The sequence below is a fragment of the Metarhizium robertsii genome (assembly GCF_000187425.2).
Source record: "Metarhizium robertsii ARSEF 23 chromosome Unknown MAA_Scf_2, whole genome shotgun sequence".
NCBI classification, from domain to species: domain Eukaryota; kingdom Fungi; phylum Ascomycota; class Sordariomycetes; order Hypocreales; family Clavicipitaceae; genus Metarhizium; species Metarhizium robertsii.
In genome coordinates this window covers 925,276-939,887 of record NW_011942160.1, presented here as the reverse complement: position 1 = coordinate 939,887, position 14,612 = coordinate 925,276, and the positions used below count along the sequence as shown (strand labels likewise).

The 14,612-nt window shown below is 51.3% G+C and overlaps 5 protein-coding genes across 5 annotated transcripts; all 5 read right to left on the bottom strand.

The window, feature by feature from the left end:
- Positions 1-768: 768 nt before the first annotated feature.
- On the bottom strand, positions 769-3,585 carry MAA_09667 (ATPase; the record flags this gene model as incomplete). The annotated part of the gene is made up of 2 exons (XM_007827665.1): positions 769-1,910; positions 1,965-3,585. The coding sequence occupies 2 exons, from the start codon at positions 3,583-3,585 to the stop codon at positions 769-771; spliced, it is 2,763 nt and encodes a 920-aa protein (XP_007825856.1).
- An 814-nt stretch (positions 3,586-4,399) lies between these two features.
- On the bottom strand, positions 4,400-5,452 carry MAA_09668 (WD40 repeat 2; the record flags this gene model as incomplete). The annotated part of the gene is made up of 1 exon (XM_007827666.1): positions 4,400-5,452. One exon carries the CDS (start codon positions 5,450-5,452, stop codon positions 4,400-4,402), a length of 1,053 nt encoding a protein of 350 aa, XP_007825857.1.
- A 1,437-nt stretch (positions 5,453-6,889) lies between these two features.
- Positions 6,890-8,069, bottom strand: MAA_09669 (Alcohol dehydrogenase superfamily, zinc-type; the record flags this gene model as incomplete). Its single annotated transcript, XM_007827667.1, has 2 exons — positions 6,890-7,538; positions 7,636-8,069. The coding sequence occupies 2 exons, from the start codon at positions 8,067-8,069 to the stop codon at positions 6,890-6,892; spliced, it is 1,083 nt and encodes a 360-aa protein (XP_007825858.1).
- Positions 8,070-8,808: 739 nt separating this feature from the next.
- On the bottom strand, positions 8,809-9,285 carry MAA_09670 (NADP-dependent alcohol dehydrogenase-like protein; the record flags this gene model as incomplete). The annotated part of the gene is made up of 1 exon (XM_007827668.1): positions 8,809-9,285. The coding sequence occupies one exon, from the start codon at positions 9,283-9,285 to the stop codon at positions 8,809-8,811; it is 477 nt and encodes a 158-aa protein (XP_007825859.1).
- A 1,209-nt stretch (positions 9,286-10,494) lies between these two features.
- MAA_09671 (glycoside hydrolase family 55) lies at positions 10,495-12,843 on the bottom strand (the record flags this gene model as incomplete). Its single annotated transcript, XM_007827669.1, has 1 exon — positions 10,495-12,843. The coding sequence occupies one exon, from the start codon at positions 12,841-12,843 to the stop codon at positions 10,495-10,497; it is 2,349 nt and encodes a 782-aa protein (XP_007825860.1).
- Positions 12,844-14,612: the final 1,769 nt, after the last annotated feature.

Sequence of the window (14,612 nt, the reverse complement as noted above, 5' to 3'; positions counted from 1 at the left end):
GCCAACCAGGAGCAAAGCTTTAAGCACCATGCAGCCAGTCATGTGAATTCCAACAAGTCAGACGAAAGCCGACATCTATGTCGCGTCGGGCACACTCGCGAGCGGTTACATGGCGTAATTCGAGCAGCTGGATGTGGAGTTGATGCTCATGGGTTTGTGACAGCAACCGTCAGCCGTGGCTGTGCCTTTTGCCGTGAATGTACAAAGCCGAGAGCGCATCTGTCGCAAACGAGGACGTGAAGACCCCATGGCTGCTTTTGAACAACACGCTTGTAATCTTGAAGCGTTTCTATTACAGAGCACGGCTGGATTCCCCGCTGCAAGTTGTTCAGATGAAATGTCTGGTGGAACGAAACAAAAAAGCATCAACTTATTGACCCTGCTAGTTTTGACTCAGGGTAAGGGTCAGGGCTATGATGTATGCATGGCTGCAAGGACAAACTAGCAAGACTACATATGTAATAACTTGAGATCAGACATTGTTGGCCCATCACTTCTTGACATCAATAGCCTCATCTGATGCACATGGTAGCCTCTGATCATCACGATTCACATGCATGACACTGGCTGTCAACGAATAGAAGTAGAACCAGATTGATTTGCATTAGAGCGCCTCGTTTTTGTTTACCCGTGCCCAGAGTCAGCTTCCCAAGTCTTCATCTTTACCAACTGGTTGCAACCTGAACCTTGCTCGCAATTATGAGGAATGAGGTGAAACTGTCTGAGAAACATATTACAAACTCTACCAAAACATTCATACGCATTCAGTTACTCTAATTCGTCTCTCTTTCTCTTCTTTGACAAGCTTCCATTCGGCCTCCTTCCCATCACAGGGTTTGGTGCTTCTGTAGGTGCGTCTGCGACAGAGCAAGACGGGACCGCACTAGAGTCCGGCTTTTGCTTGCTCCTAGTTGGCCCCCCATCTACTACCTCCCTTTCAGTCACCTTTTGATCCTCTACTAGCGAGAGCCCAGGCATGAAGGAATTGGACTGTTTTGCAGAGTTGTTAAGCGCGGGGATCATGGATTCGGGGAGAGTAGATCCTATATCCTTGGAGGCATCATTACAGTGTGCCTCGCCAAATCGCCGTGAAAACTCAGAGAGATCTCTAAGCGTCTTCTCAGAAACGCTGGGTCTGATTTTCTTGAGCGACTTTGCAAAGTGCGACACTGTGAGCCGTAGTTTACTCATCTTGACGCCGTTTGACATCTCCTTCACCTGCTCTATAGCCCATATTAACGCAGCTTCTGCGCAAAAACTACGCAGGTCCGAAGCAGAGTACCCATCAGTCTGCCTAGCCAGAGCATTAATGTCTACTAGTGGATCCAGGTCCTCATCTTTCAGAAATAGCCGAAGAATCTTGGATCGCGACTCCTCTCCAGGAAGCCCGAAGAAGATTTTCTGAGGCAGCCGGCGATAAAATGCTTCGTCTAGATCACGAGGGCGATTTGTCGCCACCACGACAAAAGGAGCCGCGTCGCTCTTGGAGAGTCCGTCCATCTCTATGAGAAACTGAGTAAGGGCAGTCCGGTACCAGCTCTTGTCACTGGAAGAGCGACGGTAGAACAGTGAGTCCGCTTCGTCAATAAACAGCACGCAAGGGAACATTGCTTTGGAGAGTTTGAACGCCGCTTTAATAAGTCTCTCCGTTTCGCTGACGTATTTGGAATGCACTGCTGCTGAGTCAATGGCAAGCATGCTTGCGCCGGAAGCCTTGGCAATAGCTCTGCAGAGATGCGTTTTGCCAGTTCCGGGAGGCCCGTAGAATAGTGCTCCGTTGATACGAATATGCTTAAGGAGGCAGCTGGATGCGACTTGCGGGTGGAAATTGGATAGCGAAACCAAGTGACGGACAGTCTCTTTTGTATCTTCATCCACAATGACGTCGTCGTACGTGCAATCGATGTCATCTAGCAGCATGCTCAGTACCGAGGTTCACATTGGGCAAATTCAGGTATAACTACCTGGGTTGATGATGCAGCTAATGAGTGACTTCTCCAATGGATCCGCAGCACTCTCAACTCTACGCAGTTTATCGACCCAACGTTCAGCCTTTGTCTCTGATATTTCGTTCGTATCCGGCCTGATTTTTTTCGCAGTGCCCATCTCCACAGAAGTCTTCGGGGCTCCCTCATTTGACTCGTCTGCTTCTTTTGGCTTTTCTGTTTCGCTCAGCTCTTCTCTCTCATCTGATTCTTCTGTCTGGCGGACTGTTTTCAAGAGGTCCAGACGCAGCAGAACAATTCGAACGTCCTCAGGATCAATATGGGACATTCCAAAGGCACGACCAGTTATCTGGGTGATAGCTCGCTGGAAGTCTCTTTCCTTCCATTGTGATGCTTCCACGAATTCATATCTTCCATCGTCGTCCAGATTCCAGGCTGAGTAGGGCTGGAACATTTCAAGAACTTCGGGGACAAACAGGTGAGGAATGCGCAATCGCAGGAAGCGTTTAAGTCGCCTGGTATTTATTATGCTTGTACCGTAGCTCCCGGTAAGGTCTACCTTCCCTTGAAAGCAGAAAGGGGTCATAGTGACGATCGATGCGCTGCCCGCTGATATCTTTCCGCCGACTTTGGGAAGTGAACCGTTCCCGGAGAAAGAGACCAGAAGGACAATTCCACGCCCCGACAGCCGTTTATCTCTAATGCAATCACGAAATTTTTCTAGAATATAAGGCCTTTTTTGTATCATTTCAGACGAATCCCGAAGGTAGAGAAGAAGTGGAGGAGGCTCTGTCTCAAGTGGCTCGGGGCTGATGACAGCTGCGGCTTCTGGGCCATTCTCTCTTGCTGTGTTTGGCCGAGATTTGGAAATCTGAGTGTCTAGGATCGCCGCGATGGCTTGTTCAGTTCGATTCCAGGCATCTTTGGACGCACGCTGCTCAGGTTGGGTGCCGAAGTAGCGCACTGCCATTCCAGCAAAGTAGTCTCGATTGGGTTCTTTCTTTGACTGCGACTCTGGTAATTTATTTTCTGCAATCATTCTCTGCTCTTGATGATTAAAATCCCATCCCAAATCTTCCAGGTCTTCCAAGTCTACAGACACGAGAGTTGCCTGGAGGTCTTTTGCTAGATGTAGGATGACTCCGTCAACAAAGGGCAAGTCGAGATCCCATGAGGAGCAAAGAAGAACAGCTGCATGCGATGGGGATCGCTTCCCTTCCTGGTCGCGCATCAGAAATGCAGCAGTGACATCTCGCAGCTCGGAGAAGCTATCGTGCGAAAGTTGGTATTCGAGGATGTCGACTTCCTGATCCAATGTGTCAGACTCATTAGTTTCGCCAGTATCCTGTCCAGAACTATCACTCGCGGCGTTTGGGGACTCTTGCTTGCAAGTACCGAGTGTTTTCCCTAAGACTTGCTCCACGGGTGTGCTATATGCCGGTTTTGGAGCCTTTTGCTTGTCTAAGACATTATTGGCGTTCCGAAATACCAGCCTACATGGAAGCGGAAGGTCATTGAGCTCCGCTGTGGTCTTGACGTTATTGCTCAAAAACCAGGGTGGTAAAAGAAAGTCACTGCAGAGCTCTGTCGACGTTTTCGTCTGGCTTGACGCTTGCTTCCTAGCGAGTGGCGACATCATGTTGATCTGATGCATCCAGGTCAGCAAACATTCGGGACGCTGGTGGGAAGAAAAAGCAGGGAGTTTGGATAATATTAAAACGCGACAAGTCATGCAAATGAAGCTGGAGGGATGAAAATTGCGGGATGCCAAACAGCCAAGCGCGGCACCTTACGCAGATGTCAACTACGTACAGTGTTGCGCCAGCTGGCCGCGTAAATGCTGAGATGCGCCTTCTATCTTTGTTTCCCGAGAAGCCACCACTGCATCTGCACTGCACCGCCGTGATTGCAAGCCATGTACATTTCACGCGAGACTTTGGATTGGAGAAAGTCTCGAACTACTACTGTTGGCTTAGGTTTTAGAGCGGATGCGTATCTTTGCTTCACTCTCCAAATAATCATGACTCCAAAGCCGGCGTCGTAGGCAAGGTCTCGTCGAAGGTTAGACTCCAAAACGTACAGTGCAAATGTCAAACTACTCGGCAGAACCCTTATGAAACAAGTTTTATTATGTACATCGTTGCTCATGTAGATATAAACCATGCGCTCGCCAGTATGCAATGTTTTAATAACTCAGTATTATGGCTTATGCCTTTCATGTAACAATCATGTTAAATCTCGTTATTTGCCTCCGCGTCGATATCAGAAAATGCAAAGCAAAGCTAAATCGGCCCAGCGCTCGCCCAGCGCACGCTCGTTTAATCCTGACCTTGGCACTAAGTGCTAGAGACGGTTGACGTAACTCATGCAATATTGAGAGCTGAACAGAAACTATAAGGATCCAATCCATCCTGCTGAAATAAAAGCAAAGGAGTCATTGTTTGTCAGTGAGACTACTGCTGCCTGTCCTTTGAGCCAGTCAGGCCAAGTCGTTCGACGCCAGACCTAGCACTTTGAATGGCCGACCCTTCTTCGAGATCCCAAGCCTCTACGGTGCCATTCATTCTTCCTAACAGAAGTACTTTGGTATCGGCAGAGAAGACAGCAGCAGTGACCATGCTTCCAACACTGTCATTCTCGCGGCCTTCCCAAGCGATAAGTCCCGAGGCGACATCGACAACATCGAAGCCATTTTCAGTGCGATTTACCATCCAGCGCAGATCCGGAGAGATGCAAAGGGGCCAGCCCTCTGTGGCGCGGGTGGCATTGAGATTGTACGAAGTGAGGTAGTTGGTCTGCGGGAGCCAGATATGAACCATGGTTCCCCAAAGTGACACAATGGTTCGTCCATTTGGGCAAACGGCCAGCTGGCGTGGATTGGTTGATCCGCGGCCCTCGATTTCGAGCTTCGTGATGGTCTTGGCAGTCCTAGGGTCCGTGACGCGAACCGTGCCGTCGCGGGAGAGCGTAACAAGCTTGTGATCGGGCGTAAAGGCAGCGTGGGTAATCTTGTCTATGTGACTGACAACTCTGCCGAGTCTAGCACCCGTTCGTGCGTCCCACACTCCCATTCTTCCGTTGCCTTCACCAGCCGCAATAGCAATGCCATCTCTGCTCCAGACGACAGGCCCAGAAACAGCCCCCTTTAATTCAACGATCATCTTGCCTGTGCAAAGGTCCCGAACTAATACGGTGCTGCCATGGTGATATTCCACACCCTGGCCAACTTGCACAGTCCAATCCCGGATGGTTGCAACTCGGTTCTTAGCAGCCCCCGCGGGTGCAAGAGCAGCGTGAGAGCCGGTGACTTTGGTGTAGCCCTTCTGGCTGGAAAGGTCAAAAACGTCAACCCACGACTGACCGGTGCTTGGGGTGGCATAGACGCTGAATGCGGACGCCAAAGAAGACGAAGTAGGAGACATGCCCACAGAAGTAATCTCTGTCTTGGCGGAAACGCATTGGTAACGTCGTATAAGTGTTAGTTCTGAAGGCGGGGCCTCGGGCATTTCTGAAGGAGAGGACCTGGGAAACCGTGATTAGTTTTGTTTGCACGAAAAAGAAATTCGTATTTTGCTTGATAGACGTGAGCACCTACATGATGAGAAGTCTAAAATAAGTCGTTTGCCTGGATGGCTCGCGAGCGTTTAGTACTCTTAAGCGATGGGTTTCCGAAGGGTATTTCGTCAGCCACTACAAGACAAATGATGCGAACGCGTTGGCAGGGTTGATGAGTGGTTATGTGTGTTGATGGCTTTCGAATTATATATATTGATTCGCCTAATGTATGTGCTGATGATGCAGAAAAAGAACGGCTGAAAACTGGTGGGTGAAACGCATTCTTAAGTTTCCCAACGCAAGATGAAGTTTGGACTTCATCGTGATAACTTTCCCCACTTGCGACATATTGGCAATCACGGTTATTTCTCGAGAGATGATTCAAACAAAGCCATCCCGATATCGAAATGGAAAAAACTGGTCACTGCCCGGTATGCAGCCGCCGAGAGCCGAGTGACAAAGCGGCTATGGGCCACATTGCTGATCAAACGACAACGACCTCACTGACAAGCTGACGCCAGGAAAACAAGACTATGACACGCCCGCCGCTAAAGAAAGAATCTGGTTGGGCCTTGGCCGAGATTTCGATTATCAAAGCGGCAGGGACTCCGCACTGGGAGGGCTGAAATGTGGCTGACAGGGTATGGCGCTGAAGTTTGGAGGACACTCTTGATATGAAGCTTAACAATACGGAGTATGGCTAGCCGATGGTGTACTGCTCTTGTGCGTCTGCTGCACATCAATTAGCGTTTGCCAGACCTTGAGAGATTGGAAATATGCCAGGGCAACAAACTCGTCACAGCGCTCAAACACTAACAGCTGTTAGTGCACGTGTAGACAAGTACTTGCCCTTCCAAATTGAGTTCGCCGAAAGAACATATCACCAATGCTTCTACTACTGTTCCAGGAATCTGGTTCCGAGTGACTCATGTGGTGCAACCGTGCAAAAGGATGCAGGACCCTGGATGAGAATGAATGAGAACGGATTTGACAGGCCAGCTTCGCGGCAAAACGTGGAGCAGGTTCGGCGAGGCTTCTTCGGCGAGACCAGTCTGGACTAGCGTAACCGATTGCGGAGACTGGTGATGGACGACGGAGTAGCACCACCGAAAAGGCTGCAATATTGGAAACTGAATATGCTGAGACAGCGGCTTCTGTTCATGGTTGTTTCATCCGATTCAATCTTCACCTGACGGTGCGGAGTTCTAGTGTGCAGAAAAAGATAGCACGCAATACGGAGTAGCAAATCGGCAACAACCAGTTGACGTCCTGTGGCTCCTTCCCCAAACCGCCAACCAAGACATCAAGGTTCCCATTTGGCTGTTGCACAAATTTAAAGTCCACACGTTGCCCATCATCTTTCGCATCATATCCAGACAACATCCTCATCAGTTGCCAAATGCCTCGTCATAACCCGTCATGCAGGATCGATAGCGCACGCTGCTGTTCTTCAGCTTGGCCATGGCCTGCTGCAGGCCCTCCCTTGAGATGGGAATCTCCTCCACCCATGATTTAATGCCCTTCTCTGCAGCAAGCTCGAACATTTCCAACATCTCCCGGCGGCTTCCCAAGTGCGAGCTTCCAATGAAGCAGCCATTTGAGATGAAATCAAAATTATTCACCTTGATGCCTTCACCACCGGGTAGGCCGACAGAGTTCCATCGGCCATGGACGTCAAGCAGGCTCAGGTACTCGCTGAGCTGGAAGCCGTCGAATGAGTTGGCCGTGTTGATGATGAGATCAAACGTCATCTTGTGCGGCTCGTTCCAGCCCTTCTCGCTCGTGGCCAGGAATCCATCAGCGCCCATCTTCTTGGCATCCGCCTCCTTGGCCCGTGAGCGGGAAATGGCCCAGACTTCGGCTCCCAGCGCCTTTGCGAACATGACGGCGAAGTGTCCAAGACCGCCGATGCCAACGACACCAACCTTCTTACCCGGCCCAGCCCCGAATCGCTTTAGGGGGCTATAAACCGTGATGCCGGCGCAGAGCATTGGCGCAGCCTCTGAGCTGGTGATGGCATCCGGAATGGGGTACACCCTATAAGCTGATGTTAGCATCCGTGCCTGCCCCGGTCGTCAGATTGGCAGCCTGACCAGCTGTTGTGCAGCACAGATTTGGGTTTCTTTCTCCTTACCAATATTCATGAATTCGGGCATGTGATGAATAACCTCCCTGGGTCGTGTAGCCGGTATCCAGGTAGGGTGCGCCGTAGGCGTCAATCTGATGCTTACAATACGTCTCGTTGTCGTTCTTGCACTGTCGGCAATCCAGGCACGAATACACCTGGGCACCGCAACCAACACGCTGCCCAACGTTGGCCAAGGTGACCTTGGGTCCAACGCGCAGGACTTTGCCAACAACTTCGTGCCCGACGGCCAGCGGGTAAGGGCAGCCTCCCCAATCGCCACTTATTGTGTGCATGTCACTGGCACAGACACCACAGCATTCGATCTTGATGTCGACGTCGTAGTCGCCAAAGGGACGCGGGGTCCAGGAGTTCTTCTCAAATTCGAGCCATTTTTCGGCGGCTGGGGCTTGAAAGCCACTGAACTTGTCGGGATAGGACATTGTTCGTTTGCAACTAATATGAAGGTCAAGTTCAAAGTCGCGATATCAGCTGAGTGGATGACAGGAATGACTTGGTCGACACGGTTCTGCAGCGCCAGGCGGGTATGAGATTTAAAACTGGTTCAGGGAGCACGAGACGAAGCCAGGAGAAACGAACGGCGGGCTACCCATATATTAACCTACGTTCAATCCTGGAGAGCTGCCCCTCATCCTACGAGGACACACTTGCACATGAGGGGCACATTGTCCGTCTCGTGGGGAACAAGGGAGCCACCTCAATCGCCATGAATTACAGTCCAGATCTTGTTGCCCCAAGATCAAAACCGGCGTTGCGGCACGAGCGCGGGCACGGGCCCGGTCGTTGTGTCCAGGAAAGAAAATGAAGGGTTTGGACAGGCTCGGTGTCAAACTCCCCGAACCTGGAGGACCCTTTACCCCGCCATGACGACAGTGCTGCTGAATGGTGGCTTGATAATCCATTTCAGAGCACCGATTCTTCCACCAACAAAAAGCGTCGGATGCAAACAACAGCGGGCGCAAGTTGGACCTCGTCGATATCAAGGCCGGGCTTGGCAGAAATATGGCAGCATCACAGGTAGGAATGGAATTTTATTTTTTCCTCTTCTTTTTTTGCAAGAGCCTCCAGTCTTGTCGTTTCTCGACATGTATTGCTCAACATCCTCAATCTACGTACATAGTAAATGAATCTACATACTTACATGATGAATGCCACACCCGCCTAGCCTTGTCGTCTCTTTGAATCCCGCAACCCAACACCCGCGAGAAAACATATCCTCAACGCAGCCCCAGCATACACCCACGGCACGTTCCCCCAGTCCCCGGCATTCCAGCCAAACACATCGTAGTAGATGGCGGGCCCCAGCGCCCTCATCGAATACAAATGGCCAAAATCCGCAACCAGCATCACGAGCAGGACGGTCCTCCAGACGCGCATGTCCCACGTCGACCGCAGGACAAGAGCCTCGTTGACAGCAAAGAAGAAGTACATATTCGCCAGCTGGGACATGGCGACCGACGTGCCGAGTGGCAGGGCAGACGCGTCCGACGGGGCAGACGCGCCATGAAGCAGCGCCAGGTAGTCACTTTGGCGGAAGTGGTTGAAGTAGGCGCCCACCAGGGCCGAAACGGGCTCCAGAAGCAGGAAAAAGAGGCGGTAGACGAGGGGGAGGCGGAAGCCCTGGCGCTGAGTGGCCATTATGGATCGACTGGCTGGTGCGACGGAGGTGGTGAGGTCTCTGGTATTCTGTACGAAGTTACAATAAGAGCAAATTTCTCAGGTTCAAAGTTGGGGTTTGCGCTACCGGGTAGGTGGGCTGGTAGGCTCCCCGAGGGGCCGGGCCCGCACCGATGCTACAGCCCCAATTTTTGTTCCGAACCAGCCAGGCAGCATCACTCTCATACAAACTTGACATCGACCTCATCTCCAAGCTATTTGATCTTCACATATCCAAATCCCACGTACCAAATATCGCCCGCCAACTAAACAACGACCGCAGCCCAAAGGAACATTGAAGCAAACACCAGACCCAATCCCTCCAAAAAGCACCACACTTTAGGTAACCACATCCCAGGCCAAGGCCAGACACCAAGCACCGTCACTCTGTACGCAGCAACAAATGCGTCCAGTCGACGACAAGCTGCAAACGCAGGACCCCAAAGCTTTCAACAGCAAAGCAGCATTGTCCTCTGGTGCCATTCCTTCCATGCCCCGAGAGTGTCCCTGCGGCAGCTTCAATCAAGACGAAATAAATAGCACGAGCCCGCCATATCGTCGCACCCCACCGAACCACCTTATTGTGCATTGCTCCACGGTGAGCAAGGCGTCGAGTGTTCTTCTTTGCTGCATGTAGCCAAACAAATTAAAACAGGCTCATTTGGCGCCATGTTCTACGCCTGGTGAACATGAACAATTTATCTGTCTCTATTATTTGTTCACTCAGTCGCAGGTTGCACACCACCACACCGTGTCATCCAAGAGCTACGTCATTCGTGCTTGCACCAGCCTTGAGTCATTAAATCAAATACCTATATTGGAAAGCTACCTAGGTATATTGCAACAAACACATCGATATTCTGCTCGTCAGTCTACTGCCCCTGACGTGCGTCACTCGCAGCTGTCGCGCCGCAACACTTTTTGAATAGACAATCAAAACATGCCAAAAAGCTTCGTCACATCTCCAGCCCATATATATATGTGTATTGCTCATTTATGTTCAGGCATCGAGGTCGCAACGACAAACACAGTCGTTGTCCGAATAGCAATTGACAGATCGTCGCACGCCGCCGACGTCTCGTGCAACGTCTTCGTTGATGCGGCTGCATTTGCTACGCCAGCAGTCTTGTTCTGGCCAAGAGCATCCTCTCCAGGCCCCTGGCTTTCTGGTGGTAGCTTTTCGTCATCATCCTACGATGACGCAAAAGCAGCAATCGCGGCGCAAAAATTATTGCGGTTTTCAGAGTCTTGGATCGCTGCCTGTCCATTCAAGGTCACCATAGAGACGCTAGCCTTGGTGCTGATGCCGAACATGTGTAGCTCGGAATTCTCAATAGAGATCATCTCGTCTTGGCAGTTGTTGGCAGCTACACATTCCTGGGCGTAGTTATCGTAGAAGCTGTACAAGCCGCCGCCATACACAAAGACGTTGCGAGAGTTCTGAGCTCGGAGACCCCATGTGCGGGCACACCTAGGACCGGTGCACGTGGAGAAGTCGGGATCAGAGAACTGGCTGTTGACCTTGAATGGGACGCGGGCATCTGGGTTGCCCTGCATATATGCCGTCTCGGTTTGAATGAGTGACATGTAAACATTCTCAGCGTTGGTGAGCTGGTAGTTATAAAGCTGGTTGTGCTCAGAAGCCGTTCCCCACAGCCAGAGTCCCTTGGTGCTCTCGATGAGGACGCCACGACCGTTGTAAATGTTGATTTGGTTGTGGTCAGGCAGGTCAAGCTCATGATCGGCGACCCAGAACCAAGTGTTCTCGAAGTAGGCACTGGCATCCCGAGTAACATGGACCAACATGAAGGAGCCAACGCACCGGGGGTTGGGCGGGGCCTCTGTTTTGGGATCCTTGCTGCACTTGTCTGACTGGAGCTTAGTGCCAGTGGCGCCCGCAACGCGGAAGTGAACATCCCAGAGACCGACAGATCCCTTGCTTTGGCCAGCAACATTGACCTCCATAAGAATAGCGCCGGGCTGAGGGCCCTTAGTCGCAAGTACGAAGTCCTGCATTTCGATGTTGCCAGTGTCGCCAGGTTGACCGACTTGGAACACAGGCTTGGGATTTGACTCATCTGCGAAGTTCTTGCAGCCACCAGCGAGAATTAGGGGCCAGGACTCGCCAACAATCTTGACGTCCTTGGGGACCCTGACGGTATCTTTAATGACGTAAACACCATGGTCGATGTAAACAATTTCGTCCGAACGGATATTGTCGAAGACTTGCTGGAAGGCAGCGGTATCATCAGTCTTTCCGTCACCTTTGGCGCCTTGTGACTTGACAGAAATGAACTTGGACGCCGGAACGGTCTCATACTGAGGCTTGCTTTTTGTGACAATTTTGCCGGTGCTGTCGGTAAGAGCAGCAGGCTTAGGAACGGGACTTCTCGCATCCTGTCCGGCCTTGCCAGTTGCGCCTACATATGATCGGCCTTGCACCCAGGATTGGATGAGAGAATTGCCAGCTAGAATCGTCTGATTTCTGTCATTCTGGACGGCAACAGGGACGCCCTTGGTGGTGTCAACATTGTCCAGAACAAGAGTACCATTGGTGCCTGATTGGCTGGGTTTATAGGCGGTGCTGATACCGACACGAGTGTTGGAGATGGTGCTATCGGTAAGAAGAACGGACCCGACAGTCTGGACGCTGCCTCCGTTGGCCATGTTGATACCAACGTCGCAGTTGTCGATAGAGATGCCGTGCAAAGTCCAGACCCAGTTCCAGTTCATGAAGATGGCAGTTCCACAGTTGTTAAACTTGAGGTTGCGAGTGGTGAACTGCTGGTTGCCGAAAAATGCGCCAAGAGCACCACCGTTGAAGGTCAAGTCGCTCATGAAACCGCCAGATCCATTCTCCATAAAGATACCCTGCTGCTTGTTCTGGGATGATTTGCTCTGAACCATGTTGAACACAATGTTTTGCAGCGAGGTGGCCTGAGCAACTTGCCAGTGGATACCCGTACCAGTCTCTTGGCGAAGACCGGTGAGATCAATGACGAAGTTTCGAATTTGCCGAAAGAAGTTGTTTTGGTTGGTATGCCAATTGCTGCCGTCGCTTTTATAAGGATTCGAGTCGATAACGGCAATTCCCTCAAAGTTGGCGCTGGCCTTGAGAGTAGGCACGCTAGCAGCATCACCAACAAGCTGCGTATAGTAATATTGGATGATGGGCTTTGACACAAGGTAGGTACCGGGAGGAAAATAGACGAGGGCGGGAGTTGTGGTTCTAGAGTCGCACCCGTCACCACAGCGCCCCCCGTCCGAGATGGCCTTATTGATGGCGTCGGTATCATCGGTAATTCCATCGCCCTTGGCGCCGAACTCTGGGTCTTTCACGTTGCGAAAGACGGAGTAAGTTCCATTAGCAAAGGGCGCATTACCCTGTCGCTTTATGTCCGCCATCCACCAGCTTCCGTTGGTGGCAACATTGGTAAAGTTGGTCTTAACATCGAAGCCAGTTGATGGTGCTGCAAGTGAGGGCGAAGAAAAGAGTTGGAGCGTCAGCAGGGACGCTGAGACGAATGTCGACAGTCCCATGGTGAAATGGAATTAGCTGCCTGTTCGTTTGAAAGATGCGCGTGTCTTATGATCGACTGAGAGTTTCTGCGAGAAGAGAAGACTTAATAGTCAGCAATGATGGCCGTGGAAAGGATTGCGCGTAGAAGAGCTGGTGATGCAAGGCAGAATCTTGTGACGTTTGGGTTGTCACATTCAACGCAAGAGATGCTAGAAAGTCTGGATGCAGAGAAGAACGGACATGTGTACCAAATATACTTTGAGGGTAGTGGTAAACCAAAAGAGAGAAAAATCGCCAATAGGCCAACTGACGTTGAACCAGACCAAGTCAAGGATACAGTCAAACCAAACAAACGGACTATAGAGCAGAGCGCCTCATTATATACGACTGCTATGGACAGAGCAAGCCATGGAGCCGGTTTGAAACGTCCGCCCAAGTATCAATTGGAACATAGTGATTTGGGGGGGGGGGGGGGGGGGGCAGGATGCCGCTTGGGTTTATGACCAGCATCTTGGGAGGAACTACAGATGCAACTTGGGAGTAAATCCGGCCCTATTGAGTGACCTAGCTCTTGCACGGGACTTGAGTGCATCACATGGCGGGCCATGTCAATCCCACACAGCAAGACTTCTTGTGCAGGGGTAAATCGGACTGGAGGTTCGTCCTGGCCAAGCAGGAGAGCACCATGACCAGTAGCGTGACGACAGAATTGTGTGAGGTGGTTGGTGCGAGGGCGTACAACGACCAGGGGAACAAGGGGGGTCGGCGTATCAATACAGGAGTGCCAGATGAAGGCCAATCCATTCTCCACAACACCATGGCAGTCACTTGCCCGCGACAAAGGGGGAAGTTTTTTTGCAAAGTGCAAATGCACCCTGTCACGGCACTGCCAGACTATGAGTTCGCTCGTCGTGGTGATGGTCACCCGAGGAAAAGGTGCCGACGGTGGAAAGGATGCCAAGCGAATAGGCAAACGCAGCATTATGGACTCCAGAATGCTTTAATGGTGTGAGAGTGAAGAGCAAAGGGTGACGCAACGGAATGCAGGGAAGACGAGGTCCATTTGGTTCGAATCGTCCCAAGTCGGCTGGTAGGAAATGTGATGCAGTAAAGCACGGGGAAGGAAAACGTACCGATGCAATGCGCGGCCGCCAGGTAGGAATTAAGGAGCGAGAGAAGTGTTTGTCGAAGGCCCGAATCGGGGCCAAGTATGGAGTTGACGTTGGGGATTAAAGAGATTCGGTTGTTGCAAAAGCAGAGAACAGAAACGAAAGAAAGAAAGGCCTGAGAGACTGTGAGAGAAGCGAGTGTGTGTGTATTGAATGGAAGTCGATGAAGTTGCGCCGCGGCACCAGCTTGCAGAGGGAAGGAATCAACGGCGGGCTCTTTCTTATTATGTCTGGTGTAACCCAATAAAACTGGCGGCTGCTGTGCTCACATCTCATTCGTCCATGGCCAAGAAATGAAGTGTGTATGCGAAAAGTTAGTAATAGTCCAAGGTGATATTGTGCGAGCAGGATACTCCGTACAATACCACGCATAATACGAGCCAAGAAAAGGACGCATGATTTTCAAACCCAGGGTGCCGTGGCCATGATGAAGGGCAATGAATCAAGGGATAATCAGTGCTCATCAATGCTGACCAGGGTTCCCATCAAGGGTCCTGGGCATTCAGTGCCGGATGATCCAAGGCCTGACTTGGCAGAGCCATTCTCTCAGACAGGTCACAGGGGGTTGTCCGCGGGAAGTGGGTCCTTCTGGCGCGTGCCTGTCAGGCACGGACTGACAC